Source organism: Gigantopelta aegis, chromosome 7 (genome assembly GCF_016097555.1).
Source record: "Gigantopelta aegis isolate Gae_Host chromosome 7, Gae_host_genome, whole genome shotgun sequence".
NCBI lineage: Eukaryota > Metazoa > Mollusca > Gastropoda > Neomphalida > Peltospiridae > Gigantopelta > Gigantopelta aegis.
The window spans coordinates 39,310,662-39,336,621 of NC_054705.1; the positions used below are offsets into that span (position 1 = coordinate 39,310,662).

The following is a 25,960-nucleotide window of genomic DNA, read 5'->3' on the forward strand; positions in this document are numbered from 1 at the left end:
ATTGCGACCCTACCATGAGTTAAAACTCTGAATGTCTGTATGTTTTTTTACTTTCAGTGGTGGCTTCATGCTAGTCCACGATCACAAGGTTCAGAAGTCAAAAGCGTACGATTTCCGCGAGACCGCCCCTGCCGCTGCTACTTCAGACATGTTTCCTGACAAACAATCCGTCTACTATGTAAGACTTGGCCCCTTTCAGTGCTAGCTTTTCGAGAGAGTCATTATGTATCAAACAATCTGTCTACTATGTAAGCCTTTAACCCTTTCAGTGCTAGTTTCCATGAAATCCATTATGTATCAAACAATCTGTCTACTATGTAAGCCTTTAACCCTTTCAGTGCTAGTTTCCATGAAATCCATTATGTATCAAACAATCTGTCTACTATGTAAGACTTTAACCCTTTCAGTGCTAGCTTTTCATGAGATCCATTATGTATCAAACAATCTGTCTACTATGTAAGACTTTAACCCTTTCAGTGCTAGCTTTTCGAGAGAGTCATTATGTATCAAACAATCTGTCTACTATGTAAGACTTTAACCCTTTCAGTGCTAGCTTTTCGAGAGAGTGAGTGCTAGCTCCGATTATGTATCAAACAATCTGTCTACTATGTAAGACTTTAACCCTTTCAGTGCTAGCTTTTCGAGAGAGTCATTATGTATCAAACAATCTGTCTACTATGTAAGACTTTAACCCTTTCAGTGCTAGCTTTTCGTGAGATCCATTATGTATCAAACAATCTGTCTACTATGTAAGACTTTAACCCTTTCAGTGCTAGCTTTTCATGAGATCCATTATGTATCAAACAATCTGTCTGCTATGTAAGCCTTTAACCCTTTCAGTGCTAGTTTCCATGAGATCCATTATGTATCAAACAATCTGTCTACTATGTAAGACTTTAACCCTTTCAGTGCTAGCTTTCCATGAGATCCATTATGTATCAAACAATCTGTCTGCTGTGTAAGACTTTAACCCTTTCAGTGCTAGCTTCCATGAAATCCATTATGTATCAAACAATCTGTCTGCTATGTAAGACTTTAACCCTTTCAGTGCCCATGAGGTTTCAAACAATCTGTGCTAGCTTTTCAGTGCTAGCTTTTCATGAGATCCATTATGTATCAAACAATCTGTCTACTATGTAAGACTTTAACCCTTTCAGTGCTAGCTTTTCGAGAGAGTCATTATGTATCAAACAATCCTTCAACTAAGTAAGACTTTAACCCTTTCAGTGCTAGCTTTTCATGAGATCCATTATGTATCAAACAATCTGTCTGCTGTGTAAGACTTTAACCCTTTCAGTGCTAGCTTTTCGTGAGATCCATTATGTATCAAACAATCTGTCTACTATGTAAGACTTTAACCCTTTCAGTGCTAGCTTTTCATGAGATCCATTATGTATCAAACAATCTGTCTACTATGTAAGACTTTAACCCTTTCAGTGCTAGCTTTTCATGAGATCCATTATGTATCAAACAATCTGTCTGCTGTGTAAGACTTTAACCCTTTCAGTGCTAGCTTTTCGTGAGATCCATTATGTATCAAACAATCTGTCTACTATGTAAGCCTTTAACCCTTTCAGTGCTAGTTTCCGTGAGGTCCTTTGTGTATCAAACAATCTGTCTACTATGTAAGCCTTTAACCCTTTCAGTGCTAGTTTCCGTGAGGTCCATTGTGTATCAAACAATCTGTCTACTATGTAAGCATCAAACAATCCATCTACTATGTAAGCCTTTATCCCTTTCAATGCCATCTTTTCGTTAGGTCCATTATGTATCTTTTTTTTCTTCTTTCATGTTCCTTTGTATATAATATATTTCCTTCCACTGGTTATCTTTGACTGTTTAATGTAGTTTTAATATACAACTATATAATATAGTCACCATGTATATTGTACATGTATGTATGTAGAAGAGGGCCTCGTAAGTTGTTAAACTTGTGTCTGATTCTTTTGTTTGTAGAATAAAATATGTTTTCAATCAGTCAAACAATCCCTCTACTTGTTAAGCCTTTAACTCTTTCAGTGCTAGCTTTTTGTGAGGTCAGTGTGCTTCTGGTCATTCTAATATTTGTATGTAGCACAAACTGGATTTGGTCTCCCAATAATTTTTTAAGTAATTTTTTTTAGATATATTAGGAAATGAAGTGACGTTTGACCTAGAACAAACACTAAGACAATCAGAAACACATTTAACATACAACCACTGATATTTTATGCAGAAATATATTTTAGTTTGATAAAAATTATTTTAGTCATTAAAAGATCTCTGTTAGACAGCTACATCTTCACAATGGCAGAAAACTTGGGAAAGTCTTGTTAAGAGTCCTGCTCCCAATTTCACAAAACATCGTAAGCCTAGTTTTGCACGTAAACGTATATCTACGACTAAAACACAATTCTTACTACTATCATAGTACAACAAATATAGTTCTAAGTACACAGATTTCATTTTCTTTTGTCATTAAAATGCTCCATCTCCCGTAATGATGTAATTTGCAATGTCAGATAGATGCCAAACACTTGTAAATGTATGCCCGGTATAACTGCTAGTCGCAGACTTAAACTTACGATGTTTTGTGAAAATTGGCCCCTAATTATTTTTCAGTCTGGGAAATCTGTGGCGACACCTGGATGGCTGAAGGGCTTATGGCAGGTACAGAAGAACGAAGGGAAGTAAGTACGACATTCCAAAAGAAAGGAATGTTTGTTTAATTAATAATAAGTCAGTGCATTTTTAAACAACAGTTACATGTATTTGGGGTCTAACATATGGTTATTTTGATACTTGGTATAGACAATAAACAGGAAAAAGGAAAGGAATGTTGTTTTTATGATGTCTCGACACACTTCGAAAATACATCATTAGGATTAAGAGTGGAACTGAGAAGAATATTTTTTAATAATACGTCAACATGTTTTTAAACTGCGGCTCTTTGGTGTGTGGGGGATGGGACGTAGCCCAGTGGTAAAGCATTTGCTTGATGCGAGGTCGGTCTAGGATCGATCTCCGTTGGTGAAACCATTGGGCTATTTCTCGCTCTAGCCAGTGCTCCACAACTGGTGTAGCAAAGGCGTGGTATGTACTACCCTGTCTGTTGGATGGTGCATATAAAAAGATCCCTTGCTGCTAATCGAAAAGAGTAGCCCATGAAGTGGCGACAGCGAGTTTCCTCTCTCAATATCTGTGTGGACCATATATCTGACGCAAATTTAAGCGTAAATAAAATGTGTTGAGTGCATCGTTAAATAAAACATTTCTTCCTTCCTTGTATTTAGACACTTAACACAGAACAAAGGAAGGAAATGTTTGTTTAATAATATCTCAGCACATTTTAAACTGCACCAAACTCGGTGCAGACATAAATGTATGTTATTTTTAAAATTTAAAAAATTTAGTTGTATTATTAAATAAATTTAAATTTAAACCAAAAAACCCTATATTAATCTTGAATGTTACATCATAAATTATTTCTTGAATAATCTCCTTCTGCGTTCTAGCTATAGTTGAAGTCTGGTTGTGGTGATAAAAAACACTGTCTGTCAGGTCTTCTTTGGAACTCCAAAGCTTGACAGCCAGTGTTGCTCCGTTTCGGCCAGTGCTGTATCCTGCTTTATTTCTTTAATCAAGTGAATCAGTTTATAGTAGGTGAGCTCTTTAATTCTTTCTTTTCTTCTTACAGATTGGCCTGGGAAAGCCTGATTGAACCAGCAATAGACATAGCTAACAATGGTTTCAATGTCACTGCGGATTTGGGTAAAATAATTTAGTTTTTACTTGAATTTAATTTCAAAATGGAAACCACATGTAGATTGGTTGCTGTACTCGGTGAAATTAATTTAGGTTTCATGCAGCAGGCCTCTAAAAATTGCGAGAGAAATCGTTTCGTTCGCGCGTTGCTTACGCAAATCTAATTTGCATAACCTATTTTTTTGTTCGCCCAAAATTTGGAACACCATTTGCTTGGATATAATGGGTTACGCAATAAGAAAATGGGTTACCTGGATTTATTTCTGAATAACCGATAAATAGGTCGGGCAGATTTTCAATTCTCACAAGCCTGATGCAGGATCCAGTCTATAGTCCGTCCCATCATTCTATTAAAATGTTTTTTGTAAATCATTTCAGTTTGGTTTGACATAAGAAGTAAAGTAAAATGGTTTTGGAAATAACAACGAAATACAAGTTGTGTGTGCAATTTACAAATCAGTCGGCTCGGAAGTAAATAACTTGTAGTAAATTCAATAGTATGAAAAAAATGCGATCCCTGTGGGACGGACTGTAACTAGACTACAACATATACTGAAATGTTTTTAATTTACTCACGTTTGTCTCGCCTTTACAAAGTAGGATCAGACCACCTCTTTGAATCCATTCAACTGATTGTGCTTTTTTTCTCATTCCAACCAGTGCGCCACAACTGGTTAAAGGCGTGTGGTTAAAGGTATGTGTGCTTTCCTGTCTGTGGGAGAGTGCATACCGGTATAAAAGATCCCATGGCAGTTGCTACTAATGGAAAAATATAGCAGGTTTCCTCTGATGACAACATGACCAAATGTTTGACATCCAATAATTATATAATTGATGATTAATTAATCAGTGTGCTCTAGTGGTATCGTTAAACAAAACAAACTTTTATTTGTTTTACAAAGTAAAAATTGGTAGTGACAGTGTCAACATTTGCATTTAGGTGAACATTAAAGTTTTGCAGTTATAGCTATGAGGTTTTTTTTACAGAGTATAACTCCTAAATCAATGAAACATGGTTTATAGTTCAGCACAATGCATGTGAAAACAATAAATCATTAAATTAAAATTTTAATTTACTTTTTTATTTAATTTAATTTTTGTTATTTTGATTTTTCTTTTTTTTAAAACATACATTGAGATGAATATCTATGAATGTAACTGTCAGTGGGCCGATTGGGCTATTTCTCGTTCCATAACTGGTGTATCAAAGGCTGTGGTATTTACTATCCTGTCTGTGGGATAGTGCACATAAAAGATCAAATGTTTCACATCTAATAGCTGATGATTAATAATAAAAAAGAAGTTTTGTTTTGTGTAACGACACGACTAGAGGTCATTGATTACTTAATCATTGGCTATTGGATGTCAAACAATTTGGTAATTTTGACATATAGTCACACCCCACAGACAGGATAGCACATACCACAGCCTTTGATATACCATGCCTGATGATTAATAACTCAAATTGCTCTCAGTGGTGTCGTTAAACAAAACAAACTTTAACTTTCACATTTAATTCCATAAAATTCTTGTTACAAAACCTTTTGCCTTTTTTTTCTGGGAATAGAGAAGTCAATTACAGGGATGTGAGAGCTATACGGAAATGCGTAAATGCATTTTTCCATTTCGTCTAAAAAACCCAAAAAAAACATGATGTTCAAATACTGTTGACCACACAGGTTCATTTGCATGTTTTTACAGTTTCAAGTTTATGACATATGCCTTATAAGTTATAACCAGTTTCAATTTGTTAGCGTTGAATGCAATTTTTGGCAGTTCCAGGGGTTGCAAACAACAATTTTCCTTCAGGGGCCCTTGAGCGGCCCCTGAACACAGGCCGCAGTCAGCTTTTTTGTTCCAGCCCCTCTCACATCCCTGCAATGATCCTACATTTTCAATTCTATATTTATAAAATATATTTTGTATTTTTGAATGATGTTTTCGTTATTCAGCTAAAGTCTTGAGAACCAAGGTTGATGTGTCCGGATTTCCACCCCTACTGAAGAAATGGTTTGTGCCGGGGGGTCAACTGGTCAAGGAGGGAGACTGGATTACACTGGAGGAACTGGGAACTACTCTCCAAGCCGTGGCCGAGGGTGGGCCGCAGGTTTTCTATAACGGACAGTTGACAGACAGCATTGTTTCTGCAGTGAGTGTAGATGAACCACCAAGAGTGAAATACTCTTGTAATGGACAGTGGATGGACGGATGGACAGACCACCAAGAGTGAAATGCTCTTGTAATGGACAGTGGATGGACGGACTGACGGACCACCAAGAGTGAAATGCTCTTGTAATGGACAGTGGATGGACGGATGGACGGACCACCAAGAGTGAAAAAGTAAAGTAAAGTTTGTTTTATTTAACGACGCCGCTAGAGCACATTGATTTTTTTATCTTATCATCGGCTATTGGACGTCAAACATATGGTCATTCTGACACTGTTTTTAGAGGAAACCCGCTGTCGCCACATAGGCTACTCTTTTTACGACAGGCAGCAAGGGATCTTTTATTTGCGCTTCCCACAGGCAGGATAGCACAAACCATGGCCTTTGTTGAACCAGTTATGGATCACTGGTCGGTGCAAGTGGTTTACACCTACCCATTGAGCCTTGCGGAGCACTCACTCAGGGTTTGGAGTCGGTATCTGGATTAAAAATCCCATGCCTCGACTGGGATCCGAACCCAGTACCTACCAGCCTGTAGACTCGATGGCCTGCCACGACGCCACCGAGGCCGGTCCAAGAGTGAAATGCTCTTGTAATGGACAGTGGATGGACGGACGGACGGACCACCAAGAGTGAAATGCTCTTGTAATGGACGGACGGACGGACCACCAAGAGTGAAATACTCTTGTAATGGACAGTGGATGGATGGACGGACGGACCACCAAGAGTGAAATACTCTTGTAATGGACAGTGAACGCATGAATGAGTAAGTGAGTGAGTGAGTGAGTGAACGAACCACCACCAAGAGTGAAATGCTCTTGTAATGGACAGTGAATGCATTAGTGAATGAATGAATGAGTGAATGGATGAATGGATGAATGAACCACCAAGACTGAAATGCTCTTGTAATGGACTGAACACATGAATGAATGAATGAATGATTAAATGATTAATTAATTATATTTCACTAAGAGTGAAATGCTCTTGTAATGGACATTGAATGTATGAATGAATGAATGAATGAATGAATGAATGAATGAATGAATTAATTAATTAATTAATTAATTAATTAATTAATTATATCATGGAAAGTTAACAAGACAGCATTGTTTCTGCAGAGTAGTGTACATAAACCACCAAGAGTGAGTGAATAAATGCTCTTGTAATGGACAGTGAACACATGAATGAATTAATGAATTAATGAATTATACCATGAACAGTTAACAGACAGCATTTTTTGTTGTTGTTGCAGTATTTGTGGATAAAGCACAAAGAGTGAGTGAATAAATTAATTTACAGAGAGTGAATGAAGAACAAATGAATGAAACAATTACAGGCCTCTGAAAATTGCGAGAACGATTGTTTCGTTCTCGCACCGTTCACGCAAATCTAATTTAGTGTAACCTTCTTTTTTTTTTTTGCACATTAAATGTAGGACATTATTAAATGGACATAACTGGTTACACAAAAAGAAAATGGTTTACCTGAATTTATTTTTTCGTAACCCATAAATGTATTATGCAAATATTCAATTTTCAAAGTCCTGAATTGTATAATAATCACTTTATTTGCAACAGTTTTAATGAGCTTTTAGCTGAAACAATATATACATTTCACTAGAAGTTAATCAATGAGCATATATGGTTATATAATAGATCGCTAACAGAGAGCATTATATGATGGATCGCTAACCGAGAGCATTATATGATGGATCGCTAACCGAGAGCATTATATGATGGATCGCTAACAGAGCATTATATGATGGATCGCTAACAGAGCATTGTTTTGCAGTAGGTATAGATGAGTAATTCTTAAAATGGAAGGAAGGAAGGAAATGTTTTATTTAACAATGCACTCAACACATTTTATTTACGGTTACATGGCGTCGGACATATGGTTAAGGACCACACAGATATGGAGAGAGGAAACCCTCTGTCGCCACTTCATGGGCTATTTTCAGTTAGCAGCAAGGAATCTTTTTATATGCACCATCCCACATACCGGGTAGCACATACCACGGCCTTTGATATACCAGTTGTGGTGCACTGGCTGGAATCAGAAATAGCCCAGTGGGCCCACCGACGGGGATCGAACCGAGACCGACCGCACATTTGACGGGCGCTTTACCACTGGGCTACGTCCTAGCCCGTTCTTAAAATGAGTCAATAAATAAACTTATAATTGACAGTGAATGAAAGAATGAATGAAGCTGATTATATAAGGAACAGTTACCGCGGGAGCCGGTACAGAGATTCGAACCCAGAAACTACCAACCTTAAGTCTGATTGCTTAACCACTATGCTACGGAGGCCGTCGTAATGAGACTCAGTCTTTATAACATATTGCATTTAATACTCATTCTTATGAGGATTTTTGTTATTTCTTCTGCATAGTCCTACCTCCTGGGCACTTTCATCAGTAGATAATGTTGTATTATTATATTTGTTTCTTTTCAGATAAGCAAAGCTGCTGGTGTTATGACAGCCGATGATCTTCACAGCTACTCCATTGTGACGCGTGACGTCATCACAACATCTTTCCAAAGTTAGTATCCTTCATCAGTATCTGATAGAACACCATCACCCCCACACCCAGTGGACCCATTCTCCCCCCCACCACCAGTCTTAACCAGTACCCCATGACTGGTATATCAAAGGCTGTGGTATGTGCTGTCCTGTCTGGAAAAGTGCAAATAAAAGATTCCTTGCTGTTAATGGAAAAATGCAGTCTCTTAAGACTGTTAAAAATTGATAGACATTGATAAATAGACCTCTTTCGCATTCCATTGCGCATGCGCGTGAAGAGTGACGTCCCTTACCTAATTAGATGGAATCCAGGCTGAAAACAAATTGGGGGCATAATCGACAGGTGTCATGAGCGTCATGAGTAGATTCGTAGAAGCTCTGAATCTCTAGCGACTAACGTACATATTTCATATCAGATGTTATAATGGCAGCAAAAAATGGTCTACTAAAGTTTACATTGGAATGGAATGGTTTAAGACCAAACGCAGAGAAACATTAACGTGGACGAAGTCTCTGGAGCCGCCTGTCAACGATTTTAACAAAGCAAAATTAAAATATTTATACAATAAAATGAACTTTTAACAATTAAAATTGTAGTTATATTCACGCGGATTTCTAGTGATGTTTAATTCTCCACATATATCAGTATTTAAAATTTAATTAAAAAAATATGCCTCCCCTTCCGCCTAAAAACCCCAACAAAATCTCTACCTCACATAGACCATGAGTGTCACCGTAGTACGTTTGCATAAATGCCATTAAACATAGCGCCGATACCTTGATTAATTTACAGTTATCAAATTCTGAAAGTATGTGATCTGATTTTTTTATTTTTATTTATTGGCCTAACTCTTCTTTTTCTTTCACCATTTTAATTATTTCGGTTTAAATTCAGGCTTGTCCGTCGTCCGAGGTATTATACATCATATGTTTGCTTCTAACATTCAAATGAGTTAGTAGCCATATTTTCAAGTTGTCGGCTAGTTTAATCTCTTATAAATAAACCTTACATGTTTCTTAGGCTACATATTCTTGCTTCCAATATAAATATCTGTATATGCAATACAGTTACATTTCTGGCCATTCTTGGGTCGGAAGCAACCGAGAGGACGGGGTGGGGGACTGTACCCCAAATTTTAACTACTTTATATAAATCTGGTTTAAAACACACACACACTCACACACACACACACACACACACGACTGTGTCCCTCCACTACAGATTGTGCCCCCACCCCCAATATCGTTCCTACGGGCCTGATTCTAATATTTTATAGTAGCTCAAATTCCATATGTTTCATTTCATTTTTCAAAATTTTAAATAATTGGCTAAAACCAAATCCCGACAAAAATCCACAATGTACATGTGTGTAGTTATCCGTATGATGTTTTATAAATATTTAAATCACGTTAAATACGATAAATATCTGCATACATACATACACGTGCACGCACACACACAGATTATCATTTCAATTTTTTTTTCGTGATAAGCAATAATACGCAAACGTCTCCAATAAGTATTTGTTGGATGTTTACAGAAGTTTTGGGTTCCTATTGATACAATAATTAATAATAGAGTTAATTCACGTTCCTATTGTGTGGCCTTCCATTGTCAATGTCCCCCAATTTATAGACAGGGCTATTTTTACGAGATCTCGCATCAGTTCACGACTAGCGTCCACCAGTTGCCCCTATATGCGCATTGGAATGTGAAAGAGGTCTATTGATCAATCAAGTGGTAGATGACTAATTAATTAAAGTGCTGAAGTCGTCATTGTCACACCTGTATGCATCCCTAAATTCAGTCGGAGGTGTACAAACTATTGTGCTGTATGTTTGAACACACCTTGTTTTATAAAAATTAATAAACCTGCACTATAGTGAAACCTCTCAAAACTGGACCCTCAGTAAACCGGAATTCCCTCAAAACCGGATGTTTTTCATGACCCCTTTATAAATATCTGTACAGACTAGAACCTCTCTAAACAGAATACCTCTTAAAACCGGACTTTTTACTTGGTCCCGAGGGTGTGCGGTTTATGGGTTTTTTACTGTAGTTATAGTTTGGGGGGGAAGGGAGGAGAGCCGTGATGTAGCCCAGTGGTAAAAGCACTTGCCTGATGATGTTTAGAAAGTATATATTTTTTCCTTGTTGTTTAGAAAGTATTATCTGATTCCTTGTTTAGAAAGTATTATCTGATTTCTTGTTTAGAAAGTATTATCTGATTTCTTGTTTAGACAGTATTATCTGATTCCTTGTTTAGAAAGTATTATCTTGATCCTTGTTGTTTAAAACGTATTATCTGATTCCTTGTTGTTTAGAAAGTTTTATTTCTATTATGATAATCTGTTTTCTTATTTAGAAAGTATTATCTGTTTTGTTGTTTAGAAAGTATTATATTTGTCCTTGTTATTTAAAATGTATTGTTTGATACCTTGTTGTTTAGAAAGTATTATATTTGTCCTTATTTTTTAAAATGTTTTTATTCCTTGTGGTTTAGAAAGTATTATATTTGTCTTTGTTATTTAAAATGTATTGTTTGATTCCTTGTTGTTTAGAAAGTATTTTATTTGTCCTTGTTATTTAAAATGTATTGTTTGATTCCTTGTTGTTTAGAAAGTATTGTTGCCACGATGCCAGCCCCTTCCTCCGGCCCGGCTCTGCTGCTGATGCTGAACATTCTTGATGGTTACAACTGGACGAAGAAAGAGGTCAACAAATCGCTGACCTACCAGCATATGGTGGAGGTATGTCCGGTTGTTTAAAGGTGCAATCTCTAGTATTAAGGTGCAATCTCTAGTATTTATGTCCGATGTTTTAAAGGTGCAATCTCTAGTATTTGAGTCCGATGTTTTAAATGTGCAATCTCTAGTATTTATGTCTGGTGTTTTAAAGGTGCAATCTCTAGTATTTGAGTCCGATGTTTTAAAAGTGCAATCTCTAGTATATTAAGAAAAGTAATACCCTGGTAAATTAAGAAAAATATGTATTGCAATCTCTAGTATTTTAAGAAAAGTAATAGCCCGGTAAATTCAGATAAATATGCATTGTAAAGAAAACCACAATACTAATTATGTAGCTGTAGTTCAAAATGTGCTACAGTGTCGTTAAACTAATTTTCTGTTCCTTCCTTTTATGCTGGGGTGTTCTTTCTTTCTTTCTTTCTTTTTTCTTTCTTTCTTTCTTTCTTTCTTTCTTTTTCATTCATTCATTCATTCATTCATTTACCATTGACAGGTTCTATTAACTGAATACTTTTTGTAGTGGGTCTTGCTGGGGTGTCAAACATTCATTCATTCATTCGTTCTTTATAGTTCTTTGTAGTGGGGTGTTGTTAAACTTTAATTAAATAAATCATTCATATTCATTCATTCATTCATTTTTATGTATACACAGGCCTTCAAGTTTGCCTATGCCCAGAGAACTCTGCTGGGTGATCCAGAATTCAGCAAGGCCATGTCAAACATATCTGATGTCTTAATAAGGTAGGAACTTTGCTGCTGATTAATGAACTTGTTATGACCACTGCAACTTCAGTAATGATCTTATTATGACTACCTACCTGTTAGAACTTCACTGCAACTTCAGTAATGATCTTATTATGACTACCTACCTGTTAGATCTTCACTGCAACTTCACTGTTGAAATCATTATGAGTACCTACCTGTTAGAACTTCACTGCAACTTCAGTAATGATCTTATTATGACTACCTACCTGTTAGAACTTCACTGCAACTTCAGTAATGATCTTATTATGACTACCTACCTGTTAGAACTTCACTGCAACTTCAGTAATGATCTTATTATGACTACCTACCTGTTAGATCTTCACTGCAACTTCAGTAATGATCTTATTATGACTACCTACCTGTTAGATCTTCACTGCAACTTCACTGTTGAAATCATTATGACTACCTACCTGTTAGATCTTCACAGCAACTTCACTGTTGAAATCATTATGAGTACCTACCTGTTAGAACTTCACTGCAACTTCAGTAATGATCTTGTTGTTACCACCTACCTGTAGAGATAGAGATACCTGTATGTTAGAACTTCACTGCAAATTCACTGTTGAAATCATTATCACCTACTTGTATTTTCAGACAGACAGACAGAGAGAAAGAGAGAGAGAGGGGGAGAGAGGGAGGGAGAGATAGAGATACCTGTATGTTAGGACTGTTGAAATCATTATCACCTACTTGTATTTTCAGATAGACAGACAGACATGCCTTCACAGACAGACAGACATGCCTTCACAGACAGAGACAGACAGACACACACAGACAATGGGAGAGAAAGAGAGAGAGGTGGAAAGAGGGAGGGAGGGAGGAGGGAGAGATAAAGATAGAGGGAGGAAGAAAGAGAGGGAGAGAGAGAGAGAGACAGAGAGAGAGAGACTGAGAGAGAGAGAGGACACAGGATAATTTATTTATTACTAATATTTTAATATTCATATCCTTGGTCTGTTTTTAGCAAAGGTTTTGCCAACAAGCTAAGATCGAAGATCAATAACTCTAGCCACCCTTCGTCGTACTACGGGCCTGACCTGGAGCCGGTGTTTGACAAAGGGACGACTCACCTGTCTGTTGTCGACTCAGAGGAGATCATGGTGTCGGCTACTGCGTGAGTCATAGGCTTGACACTTTTATGGGGAGACATATTTTTAAGCAACCCCTCCTATGGGGGAATGACCAACCTTGGTGGGGTAGTGGTTAAGCCGTCGGACTACAGGCTGGTAGATACAGGGTTCGCAGCCCGGTACCGGCTCCAACCCAGAGCGAGTTCTTAAGGGCTCAATGGGTAGGTGTAAGGCCACTACACCCTCTTCTCTCTAACTAACCAACTAACAACTAACCCACTGTCATGGACAGACAGCCTAGATAGCTAAGGTGTGTGCTCAGGACAGCGTGCTTGAACCTTAATTGGATATAAGCACAAAAATAAGTTGAAATAAATAAATAGATATGGGGGAATTAATTTGACAAAAATCAAAAAAAAAAAAAAAATCTAATTTTACTTAACTTTAATTTAACTATAAAGTAGTAAAAATAAATATATTATTTAACTATGTAGACTTTAAAAGCATTTATGTACAGTTTGTAACAGTTGCTTTGTTAATAGTATTTATTATACTATGTCTTGCCCCCAAATTACAATAGCGTGAAATGAGAGTCTGTGATAATGAAACGGAGAAATTGACCATCTGAAAATAGACTATCGCTCGTGTTCATAACCATTACATCTCAGAGGTACATGTATGTTTATTTTTAGAATTATATTATACTCTTCAAAAAAAGTAGGGGAACCTGAAATATTAATGTTAATATCAACTATTAGACCGAACATACCTTTTGACCACAGATATCCTAGTAAAGAACATTCAGGACTGTTTATCAACACACTGAAACACATTCCATAGTTTGCACATGCATCACACAGTTGTCCCGTACACGTGCATGGGGTTTCATTCTCGATTTTGACAATTTCCAGGAATGTCGATTAATCACTGTGAACATTATTGCTGTCAATCTTTTTTTCATTCTGTTGATCATACAGTTGTTATTGTTTTGTTTTGTTTTAAGTAATTTTTATTGTTTGAATTTGCGATGCGGCGTATGCAACTGATAAAAAATGTCAACTTTCAAATTTCATTTCTGACCTCAATCATCCTTCAAGATCTTTGGTGGTCATAAAACCTACTGTAATACTGAACTAACCAGTTGTAATGTTTGCCCAATTAATTCACTATTATCATATAACCATTTCCCACATCTAATATACCTTAATTGTAAATTCTTATTGGAATTCCCCTACTTTTTTTGAAGAGTATATAAAAAATGCATTTCGATGTACTACAAACACCAGAATGACCCGAAACACTTTGGATGTATGGAACTGGATAACCTAAATAGTACTACCTAAGTAATGTCTGATTTCAGTTATAAAAAAAACATCTCTAATAATGATCGATCTAGGATTGATTCATGTCCATGGGCCCATTGGGTTATTGCTTGTTCCAGCCAGTGCTCCACAACTGGTGCAACAAAGGCCGTGGTATGTACTATCCTGTCTGTGGGATGGTGCATATTAAAGATCCCTTGCTGCCAATCGAAAAGAGTAGCCCATGAAGTGGCGACAGCGGGTTTTCTCTCATTATCTGTGTGGTCCATAACCATAGGCCCAATGACCATATTACCGTAAATTAAATGTGTTAAGTGCGTCGTTAAATAAAACATTTCCTTTCCATATAACCGAAAATAAAAAGTGTTGAGTGCGTCGTTAAATAAAACATTTCCTTCCTTCCTTTAATACTAAAAAATAAGTTGAAACCTGTTCATAGGAGCGGAGCGGATAAGTCTTAACGTGCATATATGCCACTAGGGCTTCATGCACGCCTGTCACAGGCTTAATCTCTGACTTTCGCTGGGCCAAGAGGGGTGGGGGTAAGTTTGAGGTGGGCAGAATTTGCAATAAAAATTTAGAAGTAGGTTCTGAGACCTGAGACATGTCTGTACCAAAAATAAATTAAGAGTGCTTGGCCGAAAAGGTTTTAAAGTGATTTGAGCAATTTTGATGGGCAATCAAACTTGAAGTGTGTTGGACTATTTACCCCAAAAAATAAACATAAAATTTTGAATGACGACCCAAAGATTTTAAAGTCCAATCGAGCCCTAGGTAAGGTTGAGCATCTACGGCGAGCTGAGGAACGGTATAGCACTCAGATTCGGGACCATGTGCTTCTTGTTGAGTAGGTATTGAATCACGACGTGGTAACCGGCACCGCAGATGGTCTTGACACTCCTGTGTATGGTATGGCTATCCATTTCTGACATCAGGATTGCTTGTCTGTAGATCTTTTGGCGCCCAAGTCCCGATCTTTTGTTCTGCAGTCGGACTGTATGGAGCTCATAGTGGCTCCCATTCGGAAATGGTTTCCAGTTTTGGTTGGAAAATCTGCCCCTCAGTGTCGCCGTATCTGTAGTATCCCCCTGCAGGAACTGGCGGTAGCTGCTCTTTACTTTCCCGATGGCTAAGTGCCATTTTCCTTGTCGGACCACATATAAAAGATCCCTTGCTGCTAATTGAAAAGAGTATCCCATGAAGTGGCGAAAACGGATTTCCCCTCTCATTATCTGTGTGGTCCCTAATCATATATCCGACACAATATAACCATAAATAAAATGTGTTGAGTGTGTCGTTAAATAAAACATTTCCTTCTGGGTTTTTTCAACTATATTCATCCCTCGTGGTCCAGATAAAATGTTATGTACTGTTTTTATTTACATATTGATGTTAAAACTAATTTTTTTTTAATAAAGCCTGCGCTTTTTTTACACCTAAATAATATAAAATTAAGATACAACACTGTAGTAATACAACAAAAATACCTATTTCTATAGCCATTACCTGTCCTCAAACAAGGGCACCTCCCCCCCACGCAAGTGGTCTGGTCCGAACATCCCAACAGCCAATGGGATGGCCTAAATTCTTCTACTGCATATTGCTCTCTAGTTCCGGTCACATGACTGTAACTTCCTTCTTTTTCTCTTCGCTAAAGGGTCTGGACGTCCTTTTGCTTGGCTCTGTTTGGAGTCAACTTTTATAAGACCTTTGGTTTTGTATTCGTGTTTGGGTGAAATGTTTTTCACCTTCGTTTTCGTTAGCTTTCTTATGTTTTTTTCGCGTATTTTGCTTGACTTTCCAAGCGTTTAATTACATGAAATGTTGTTTATATTGCCAGTTGTCGTGTCGGACGCCATTTGCAAAATGGCGTCTGTGTTGACTGGCTTTGTGTTTGGGTGAAATGTTTTTCACCTTAATTTTCGTTAACTTTCGTTAGCTTTCGTATGTCTTTTGTGTATTTCGCTTGACTTGCCAAGTGTTAATTACATGAAATGTTGTCAAATCGCCGGTTGTCGTGTCGGACGCCATTTGCAAAATGGCGTCTTTATTTACCGGCTTTGTATTTGTGTTATGGTTGGTTTTTCTTTCTTTTCACAGATTGAAAAATTACTATTATCATATCTGATAATGTTCAGGCGACTAGTTCGAGCGTGTTACGCTGCAAGAAGTTAGTGCCGGCGGCGACCCACACGACTTATGTCCAGGTTGTCGTGTTTCGTGTGGCCTCACTTCTAGATGCGGGCTTGTCTGATGTCGAGTTCGCGGCTTACCTGAAGGTGGTGTCAGCGAGGACCAAGAAGGTGGAATCTTCGAGGACCAAGAAGGTGGAATCTTCGCCTTCGATTGCTGACTCCGTGGCGGAAGTGTTACGTTCAATTCTACCGACCATGCTGGAAGAAACAAGGGTGTCAATGGCGACCTTACCCAAACCGGCGGGTTCGGGGTCAGGTCCGGTTCCAGTCCCCTCTTCAGGGGGTGCGGCTTCTTCAGCTCCACCAATACCTAAGACTTCGGATGACAGGCCTGCGGTCTCTACGCAGCCCTCTAAGAAGCCGGCTCATTCAGATAGACGCTCCACGGATTCCAAGGCTCACCGATCTTCGGCGGATCGGAGCCGGGACCGTAGCCGTTCCACATGACCTGTATGGCTCCCTACGGGTTCCACAGATCGTCAGCGCCAACCTTCAGTTGATGTGGCTTCCAAGGCCTCCGAGGGCTAGACGGGACCATCCACGGTCCGGTTAACCGGCGGCTTCCATTACGGTACATCGATTGGCCTGTGCTCGAGTTCTACGAGACTTTGGTGATGAAGCGCCTGCGGCATCTGTCATTGAAGAGCCCGACTCTACGGACCATATGACTATGAGGGATTGCTTGGCGGCCGTCTACGACATGTTGCCGTCCTTGCCACATCCAACGACGATGTGGTCATCCGTTCCTTGGTATCCACACGGGACCGCCCACGGTCCGGTTCTCCGGTATCTCCATCGGGCCATGACCAGAGCGACTGGCCTGTTCACGGGTGCTACGTGACTTTCTGATGATGTATCGGTTCTTGCGGTGCTGGAAGATCTGGATGCGGCGGACCACCTGTCACTGAGGGATTGTCTGGCTGTCATATCTGATATGCTACCGCCGCTGGCCCATCCACCTGTTTCAGCCAAGAAGGGTCCGGTTTCGATGATCGCCACGGAGGTTCCACCGGCAGATGTCGGCATTCGATCGTTGGCTGCCACAGGCCCCAGTCGGTTTACACGGCTACCAGTAACCGGCCTGTGCAGATCGTTGTTCCAGCAAGCAGATGGAGCCCTGTAACCAACTGGAAGATTGCGTCATCGGCTCACCGTTCGGTACCGTCGTTCCGTGATCGATCGAAGTGGTGCAGCGTCCAGGGTTCCACCGGCTCCTGCCGGTCCGTGTACATCGTACCGTCCACACCAGTCGGCAGCTGATTCAGCGTTCAGGGTTTACACCGGCTCCTGACGGGACCGTCCACGGTCCGTGTTCCGATTGCAGCCAGTACATTGGATCGAAGTGCCTGTGCCAGGTTACTGACTGATTTTCCAGATGATGCGTCGGCACCTTCCGTTATAGAAGATCCGGATGCAGTGACCCACATGGCTGTGACTGATTGTCTCCCGTCTTCAACCTATCCTTCAACGGTGTGGCGCCGGCCTTGGATGACGCTGTTTCCGGCGGGACCAGACGTCTTCCTAGAACTTACAGATTGGCACGTCCTGTCGATGGCTTCAGTTCAGCGTACATGTCCAAGAGTTTGAGGAAGAAAGGTTTTTCTTCACAGTCTACGGCGGCCATTTTGAAAGCGCACAGATCATCTACTACTGTGGCTTACAACGTCAGATGGCTTTGTCTTCACCGATGGTGTGTCCGGCAAAAACTCAACCCTCAGACGATTCAAATACCTCGTCTTGCTGATTTTTTGCTGTATCTGCGGACCACTTTACGATTGAAGGGGTCTACCATCGCTGGGTATGTTTCGGTCATTGCTACTGTTCGTGATGTCACTACTGGAACGAAGTTATCGGTATTCCTGAGATCCATAAGATGATCAAAGGGTTTCGCCTTGAAGATCAAGTACACCGGTTTCGGCCACCAAGATGAGACCTGAATCTGGTGTTACGAGCGTTATCGACCGCATCTTATGAGCCGATCGAATCCTCTTCCCTGCAAGACTTGACGCGGAAGACGGTGTTTTTACTCGGTTTCGCCACGGCTGCCCGTGTCTCAGAACTCCATGCTCTTGATGTAGACTTGGTACGTTTTCACCGAGATCGGTGTGCAGTCAACTTGGGGTTACTCATGAACTTTGTTGCAAAGAATCAGTTACCAGACCAAGCGCCTCGTTCGTATGTTGTGCAGGCCCTCTCTTCTATCGTTGGTCCAGCGGACGTTGAGGACTTGGCGTTGTGCCCTGTTAGAGCCCTGCACCAGTACATCGAGAGGACCAGATCTTTTCGACAACATCGCAAAAGACTTTTCCTCTCCTGTAACCAGAGTCGGTTGAGGGATATTACCAACAACACGGTGGCCACCTGGATCCGGTCTTCTATCCTGACCGCCTATCAGAAGGAGGGTTTACCTGCTCCGTCTGCTTCTAATCCGCATGAACTCTGTGCCTTGGCTGCCACGATGTCCCTGCACTGCAACACACCCATTCAGCACATTACCACTGGTTGTTTCTGGGCTACGGACTCCATCTTCGCCAACTATTATCTGAGGGATGTCTCCACAGAAGACGTTGAGGGGTTCCATCATCTGGGTCCGGTTGTTGCTGCACAGACTCTGTTGAATACAAGCCGTCCTCGTCGCCGTTGATGTCTGTCTGATTCTGGGCTGCATACCGAGATGTCCATCGAATCGACAGATGAGGATTGCTTAGACTTTTGTTCTTTTGCACAGTTCACGTACTGGTGCCGGAACTTTTGTCTCGATAACCTTTACCCTGCACTGCATGTGGTTATTGGTTGTCGTTATTGAACTAACAGATCTTTGGTGTACTAGACAGAAAACACTCGGGGGTCTTGTTTTGTTCAATGTTCTGACGGATGCACCTCATTAGGTTGTCGCTTGTTATTGAAACAAATAACACTTCAATACGTGAGGGTTACCTAACACCTGCATCCCTAGTGGCTACGACTTCCCACCTGTCAGAATCAGCATGAGATGTGGCAGCCGCCTCCTGGTCCTTGTTCTGGGAGCCGTACCTGCCACTGCTGATAGATGCCACCATTCTGGTTGTTGTTACTAACATCACCTGCATTGGTCTGTGACGGGCATCACTAGGAGGAGGGCTTACCAAGGTTGGCCTTATTCTTCCACTAGTCAGCGTCTTTCCGGTTGGGGAGTTATCACAAGCATCTACGGATCTCGGCACCCACCACCATCTGTTGAATGCTGCCCTTGTTTGAGGACAGGTAATGGCTATAGAAATGGAGAAAACTTGGAGTGTTTTCTCTTTTATAGATACATTACCTGTCCTCAAGATTGTATCCTGCCCGGGCCTCCCCGCTTCCTGTTCTCCGTGCGATGCGCTCAGGGAAAAAGAAGGAAGTTACAGTCATGTGACCGGAACTAGAGAGCAGTATGCAGTAGGAGAATTTAGGCCATCCCATTGGCTGTTGGGATGTTCGGACCAGACCACTTGCGTGGGGGGGAGGTGCCCTTGTTTGAGGATAGGTAATGTATCTATAAAAGAGAAAACACTCCAAGTTTTCTCCATATTTTATATTTGCACTTTGGTTTCGTGTTTTTGTAATTTTTATTTGTTATACATCGTTATGTTCTTTCTTTGTTATTTTTTTTAGGACTCTGAATTTATTTTTTGGCTCTCAGATCATCACAGATGGTGGGATAATACTGAACAACGAAATGGCCGACTTCAGCATTCCTAAGTTTAATGCAGCACCAGGCTCCCAGCCTTACCCAGTGAGTTACATATTACTCTAAATAATACATGATTGTTTAACTCTTATCCACCCAGCTTTACAACCAGAAAACATCACTGACCCAAGTTTCCAACATGAAATATGTAATTTTGAACCTACATTATTCAACCTCAAATTGTAAAAAAACCTAACTAATTTAACACTATTTTGACGTGTGTCATACTTTAGAGAACATCTTAATGAGTCCTAAGTACCAAACTAAAATATACAGAAGAACTTATTAATATTTAATATATTTTTTTCTTAAAACTCTACTATCACGATCCATGATGTCATTGTTTATGACAGTTTATTTTCACTTTCAATCGACGAGAAGTAATCCATCCATCATCTACTTCAAAGTCTGTATTATCAGTTATTTACTGCGAATACATCCTATACAAATCTTCAGTTTTTATTAAATAATAATATCCAACATGTTTTAAAAGAAATAATTATAAAAATAGTGAGAAATCGAACCCATGTGTGCGTTATGTCATCAATAATGTTTACACAAATTGAGACCGTTTTTTGTTTTCTTTTCGATAATGTGATAACAACTTAAATACGAATACCAATGAACAAAATACACTCCATGTGTTCGATTGTCATTCTACTATGGTCTAGCGTTCACGGAATCAAGAGAGATAATTCCTGCGAATGTTGACAGCTGTCTTTACGAAGACCAGTTGTGTCTCGACTAAATTCAAGAATGGGTTTTTATGTTTGTTTTTGCACGTCTCTACTGCAGTCGAGAGTGGGAGGGAAAGAGTTGAAATGTCCAATTGTTAAAAAATAATTAACACAAGGCCTCAGAAAATTGCAAGAACCAAGGGCTAATGGATTTGTAAAACCCTGAGTTACCAAATGTTAGACATCGAGAAGCTGATAATTAATTAATCAATGTACTATAATGGTGTCCTTAAATGAAACAAAGTTGAACTTTACATGTGGCATACTCGTCCTCTGTCGCTAATAAAGCTGGTCTGACCCATGGCACTAACTAATAAACCGCTGGTAGTGCCTCTTAACAATGCCAGAAGTAACTACGGTACTGAATACTCTCTGAAGTGGTCAGGCTGAGCCCACAGCTAAAAGCTGATGGGGAATGGCAGGTGTGTGGCACGGATAGCCACAAGAGACAAGCACCTGTCATAGTTGAAGAGACAAGGACTGGGATGTGAAGATGGACAATGAAAGAATGAAAAGATAGGAAAAGTTGCAGATCGGGAAAAAATTAGATGGAATTCAAATGAGAAAAATTAAAACTGAGAGACTAGGACTGGGATGTGGAGGTGGACAGTGAAGGAAGTTGAAAGATAGGGGAGGAATTGCAGATTGGGACCTGTCGCGCTTGGAGAGACAAGGACTGGGATGTCGAGATTGACAATGAAAGAATGGAAAAATAGGAAGAGTTGCCAGATTGTGAAGAAATAAGATGAGTAAACGGAAAGGGGGCAGTGGGATAACAAAAAAGAGGGAAAAAAAGAAGAGTTAAACTTTAAGTGCTGATTGATGGTTGTTTTTTGTTTCAGAACAACCTGATCGCCCCGGGGAAGAGACCGCTGAGTTCGATGGTTCCCACCGTGGTGTACAGCAAGCGCTCTCCGTGTTCTCTCCGGATGGTGGTCGGCGCTTCCAACGGAACGAGGATTATTACAGGTCTGTCTGTCTGACTGTCTGACTGTCTATGTCTGTCTATTGCATGTGTTTTTTATGTGTCTCTTTAGTGTATGTGTTTATCTATCTGTCTCTGTTCGCCTGTTTATTGTATACATGTATGTCAGGTCAGGTCGTGTCAGGTCAGGTCATAGGTTTTAACGTGCACATTCAGAACAAGCTGTTGTAGCACACGCCTGTCATGGGCACAGGCGTTGACTTTCACTGGCTCCCTGTCCAAGACAGGAAAAGATTTTGGGGTGGGTGGGAGAGGGGGTTACCCGGACTGGCATATGCAAGGGATCACAAGTAGCCCAACGAGGGTCTGTATGCCTTTGTGTGTTTTTGTGGGTTTTTTATTGTATCTCTTTATGATGATAAGAAATCAATGTGCTCTAGTGATGTTGTTAAATAAAACAAACTGTCATTGGTTTTCACAGTCCTACTACTTTACAGGTGTCGCTGAAACTATCATGAATGCGTTCGTGTTTGGACTCAACCTGACAGAATCCATAGAGAGGCCGCGTCTTCACAACATGTGGCATCCAAATCATACAGAGTACGAAAATTATACTGAAGTTGTTGATGGAGTTGAAAGTAAGCATAGTATTACATATATGTAGTCGCAGATTTGAGCTGGAAATCGGTTGTCAAATTCAGATTCAGTTAGCAAAATAAAATATGATAACAATTCAACATTTAATGTAGCTGTGCAACCCTAACGGCCATAACAAGGCCACTCACGTGGACATATAGATCAGACTTTAAACTTTTAGACCTTCGTTCAAAATGTGATATCGAAATTACTTTAATTTTTTTTTATTGTAAACTGACTGTTGTGTGTTCTGTATTGTGATTGGTTAATTACATTCTATTTCCGGGATCAAATAGACAATAACTTTTTTTTACTAATTGCTATTTTGAAAATTCTGCCCATTTTCAACTCTACCTCTCCCCCCTCTCCTCCTCCCCCCCACTCCATCCCCATCCTGAGTCAGGCCACCGATCTTATCGGAGGTCGGACTCTGGATGGGCATGTTCAAAACCCTAGTGGTGTATGAGCATGTTAAACTAGTTTTATAAAGGTTTGACATAGTTGTTAATTTATGTTTTCTAATGAAGAAACTTTTCCCACCAAACATACTAAATGCTCTATAAGTATTTAATTTTGTTGTATAAAGATTTGACTCAAATGTTCATTTGTTTTTTCTAATGAAGATACTTTTCCCGTCCAGCATGGTCATTTTTTTTACTCAATTGTTCAATTATGTTTTCTAGCAGAGAACATTTTGTTTTGAAAATCTTTATTAGCAGCATTTCTAGTCAATTGAAAATTGATTAGCAACTACTGTTTAATCTTTTAAAACTGTGTAGCGATCTCTGAAACCTGTGACCGAATTGTGACGTGACATTGAACAAAATGTTCCTTGTCTAGTGAAGAAAATATTTCCCACCCATCATACTAAATACTCTAATTCAGCTCTATAAAGATTTGCCTCAATAAATGTTTCTTTTTTATTTTCCAGTGAAGAAACTGTTCCCGCCCCACATTGTGAGTGATCTGATGAAGTTGGGTCAGACAATGATGCCGGTGTCGGAGGGGCTGTGTGCTGTCCAGGCCGTCATGAAGAATAACGACAACATCTACGCTCACTCTGACTCACGGAAACACGGGAAAGCTGCTTGGTTTGGTCCATAGACCAGTGGCGAATCCAGAAAATCCATTATGGGGGGCCCAGTGACATGAGGTGGAATACAAGGGAACTTTGGGGGAGGTTTGGAGGGGGATAAAAAAAAATGAAATTAATATATAATAAAATTATAACTATAGCAAAATTTAGTGTGTGGGCATGGGGTGGTACCCTGGGCCACTCCCCTAGATCTGCCTCTGTAGACGTAATTAACAATAGGGGGTGGGGTGGGGTGGGATTTAGGTCGGTCGGTTGAGTGCTCGTTTGAGGTGCTTGTGTCACAGAATCGAACCACCTCGGTAGATCCATTCAACTGATTGGTGTAAGCATCACTCTCACGTTCCAACACTTGCAATTCATTTTTTGCTTTTCAGTCATAAAGGACATGATAGAAAGTTTTAGAAATTACTGTCAAACTTAGACGCCTCATTAGAATTATAGTGTAACTTCTTCACTTGCAGTGTAGAAGACTGTTATAGATAAAAGCATTTATGTTATCACTCTTAATAACGAAGAATTTTCAATATATAGTGAAACCTCTGTAAACAGGAAACCTGTGACTTCATAAAAAGTCCACTTTAAAGGGGTATTCAGTTTAGAGAGGTTCAGTGCCCATGCTGAATTCTAGATATACAGTGAAACCTCTGTAAATAGGACACCCATAGGACTACATAAAAAGTCCACTTTAAAGGGGTATTCAGTTTAGAGAGGTTCAGTGCCCATGCTGAATTCTAGATATACAGTGAAACCTCTGTAAATAGGACACCCATAGGACTACATAAAAAGTCCACTTTAAAGGGGTATTCAGTTTAGAGAGGTTCAGTGCTCATGCTGAATTCTAGATATACAGTGAAACCTCTGTAAACAGGACACCCATAGGACTACATAAAAAGTCCACTTTAAAGGGGTATTTAGTTTAGAGAGGTGAATTCTAGATATACAGTTAAACCTCTGTAAACAGGACACCCATAGGACTACATAAAAAGTCCACTTTAAAGGGGGTATTCAGTTTAGAGAGGTGAATTCTAGATATACAGTTAAACCTCTGTAAACAGGACACCCATAGGACTACATAAAACGTCCACTTTAAAGGGGTATTCAGTTTAGAGAGGTGAATTCTAGATATACAGTTAAACCTCTGTAAACAGGACACCCATAGGACTACATAAAAAGTACACTTTAAAGGGGTATTCAGTTTAGAGAGGTGAATTCTAGATATACAGTTAAACCTCTGTAAACAGGACACCCATAGGACTACATAAAAAGTCCACTTTAAAGGGGTATTCAGTGTAGAGAGGTGAATTCTAGATATACAGTTAAACCTCTGTAAACAGGACACCCATAGGACTACATAAAAAGTCCACTTTAAAGGGGTATTCAGTTTAGAGAGGTGAATTCTAGATATACAGTTAAACCTCTGTAAACAGGACACCCATAGGACTACATAAAAAGTCCACTTTAAAGAGGTATTCAGTTTAGAGAGGTGAATTCTAGATATGCAGTTAAACCTCTGTAAACAGGACACCCATAGGACTACATAAAAAGTCCACTTACAAGGGGTATTCAGTGTAGAGAGGTGAATTCTAGATATACAGTTAAACCTCTGTAAACAGGACACCCATAGGACTACATAAAAAGTCCACTTTAAAGGGGTATTCAGTTTAGAGAGGTGAATTCTAGATATACAGTTAAACCTCTGTAAACAGGACACCCATAGGACTACATAAAAAGTCCACTTTAAAGGGGTATTCAGTTTAGAGAGGTGAATTCTAGATATACAGTTAAACCTCTGTAAACAGGACACCCATAGGACTACATAAAAAGTCCACTTTAAAGGGGTATTCAGTTTAGAGAGGTGAATTCTAGATATACAGTTAAACCTCTGTAAACAGGACACCCATATGACTACATAAAAAGTCCACTTTAAAGGGGTATTCAGTTTAGGGCCTGTGCTTTTAACACTGTTTAGAGTGCAAACTCAATCTCTAATGATGTCGCACTGGTACAGTTTGTATGTCATTTTGTGAGGATGTTTAACTATTTATGGAGATTAACTACATTTGTGTATAAAGGTGCAATTTGTATATTTTTCATATTAACTTTTTATTTGTTTTTAACAGTACTGTTAATGTGTATTTGATAATTTTCAGTATTGATTAATATTATGCATTCCAGGGAATGTTTTTATTCTCGTTCAGAAATTACTTTTCTCTCAAATGTCGATTTGTTCAATATATTCCTGTACTGTACCTAATTTATAATGTAAAAGAAAAAACGTTCAGTCTTGTTTTGTATTATTTTACATGACATTGTTAACTGAA

At 39.4% G+C, this 25,960-nt stretch overlaps 1 protein-coding gene across 1 annotated transcript in view; it reads left to right on the plus strand.

Annotated features, from left to right (window-relative positions):
* Positions 1 to 23,843, plus strand: part of LOC121377404 (glutathione hydrolase 1 proenzyme-like) — a 36,513-nt gene extending 12,670 nt beyond the window's left edge. The window contains exons 5-16 of the mRNA XM_041505383.1: positions 58 to 178; positions 2,602 to 2,669; positions 3,677 to 3,750; positions 5,697 to 5,893; positions 8,368 to 8,455; positions 11,057 to 11,187; positions 11,837 to 11,925; positions 12,914 to 13,063; positions 20,170 to 20,290; positions 21,825 to 21,951; positions 22,405 to 22,545; positions 23,475 to 23,843. Coding sequence (XP_041361317.1) covers positions 58 to 178; positions 2,602 to 2,669; positions 3,677 to 3,750; positions 5,697 to 5,893; positions 8,368 to 8,455; positions 11,057 to 11,187; positions 11,837 to 11,925; positions 12,914 to 13,063; positions 20,170 to 20,290; positions 21,825 to 21,951; positions 22,405 to 22,545; positions 23,475 to 23,647 — 1,480 coding nt within the window. The 3' untranslated portion in view covers positions 23,648 to 23,843. The remainder of the gene's footprint in view (positions 1 to 57; positions 179 to 2,601; positions 2,670 to 3,676; positions 3,751 to 5,696; positions 5,894 to 8,367; positions 8,456 to 11,056; positions 11,188 to 11,836; positions 11,926 to 12,913; positions 13,064 to 20,169; positions 20,291 to 21,824; positions 21,952 to 22,404; positions 22,546 to 23,474) is intronic.
* Positions 23,844 to 25,960: the final 2,117 nt, after the last annotated feature.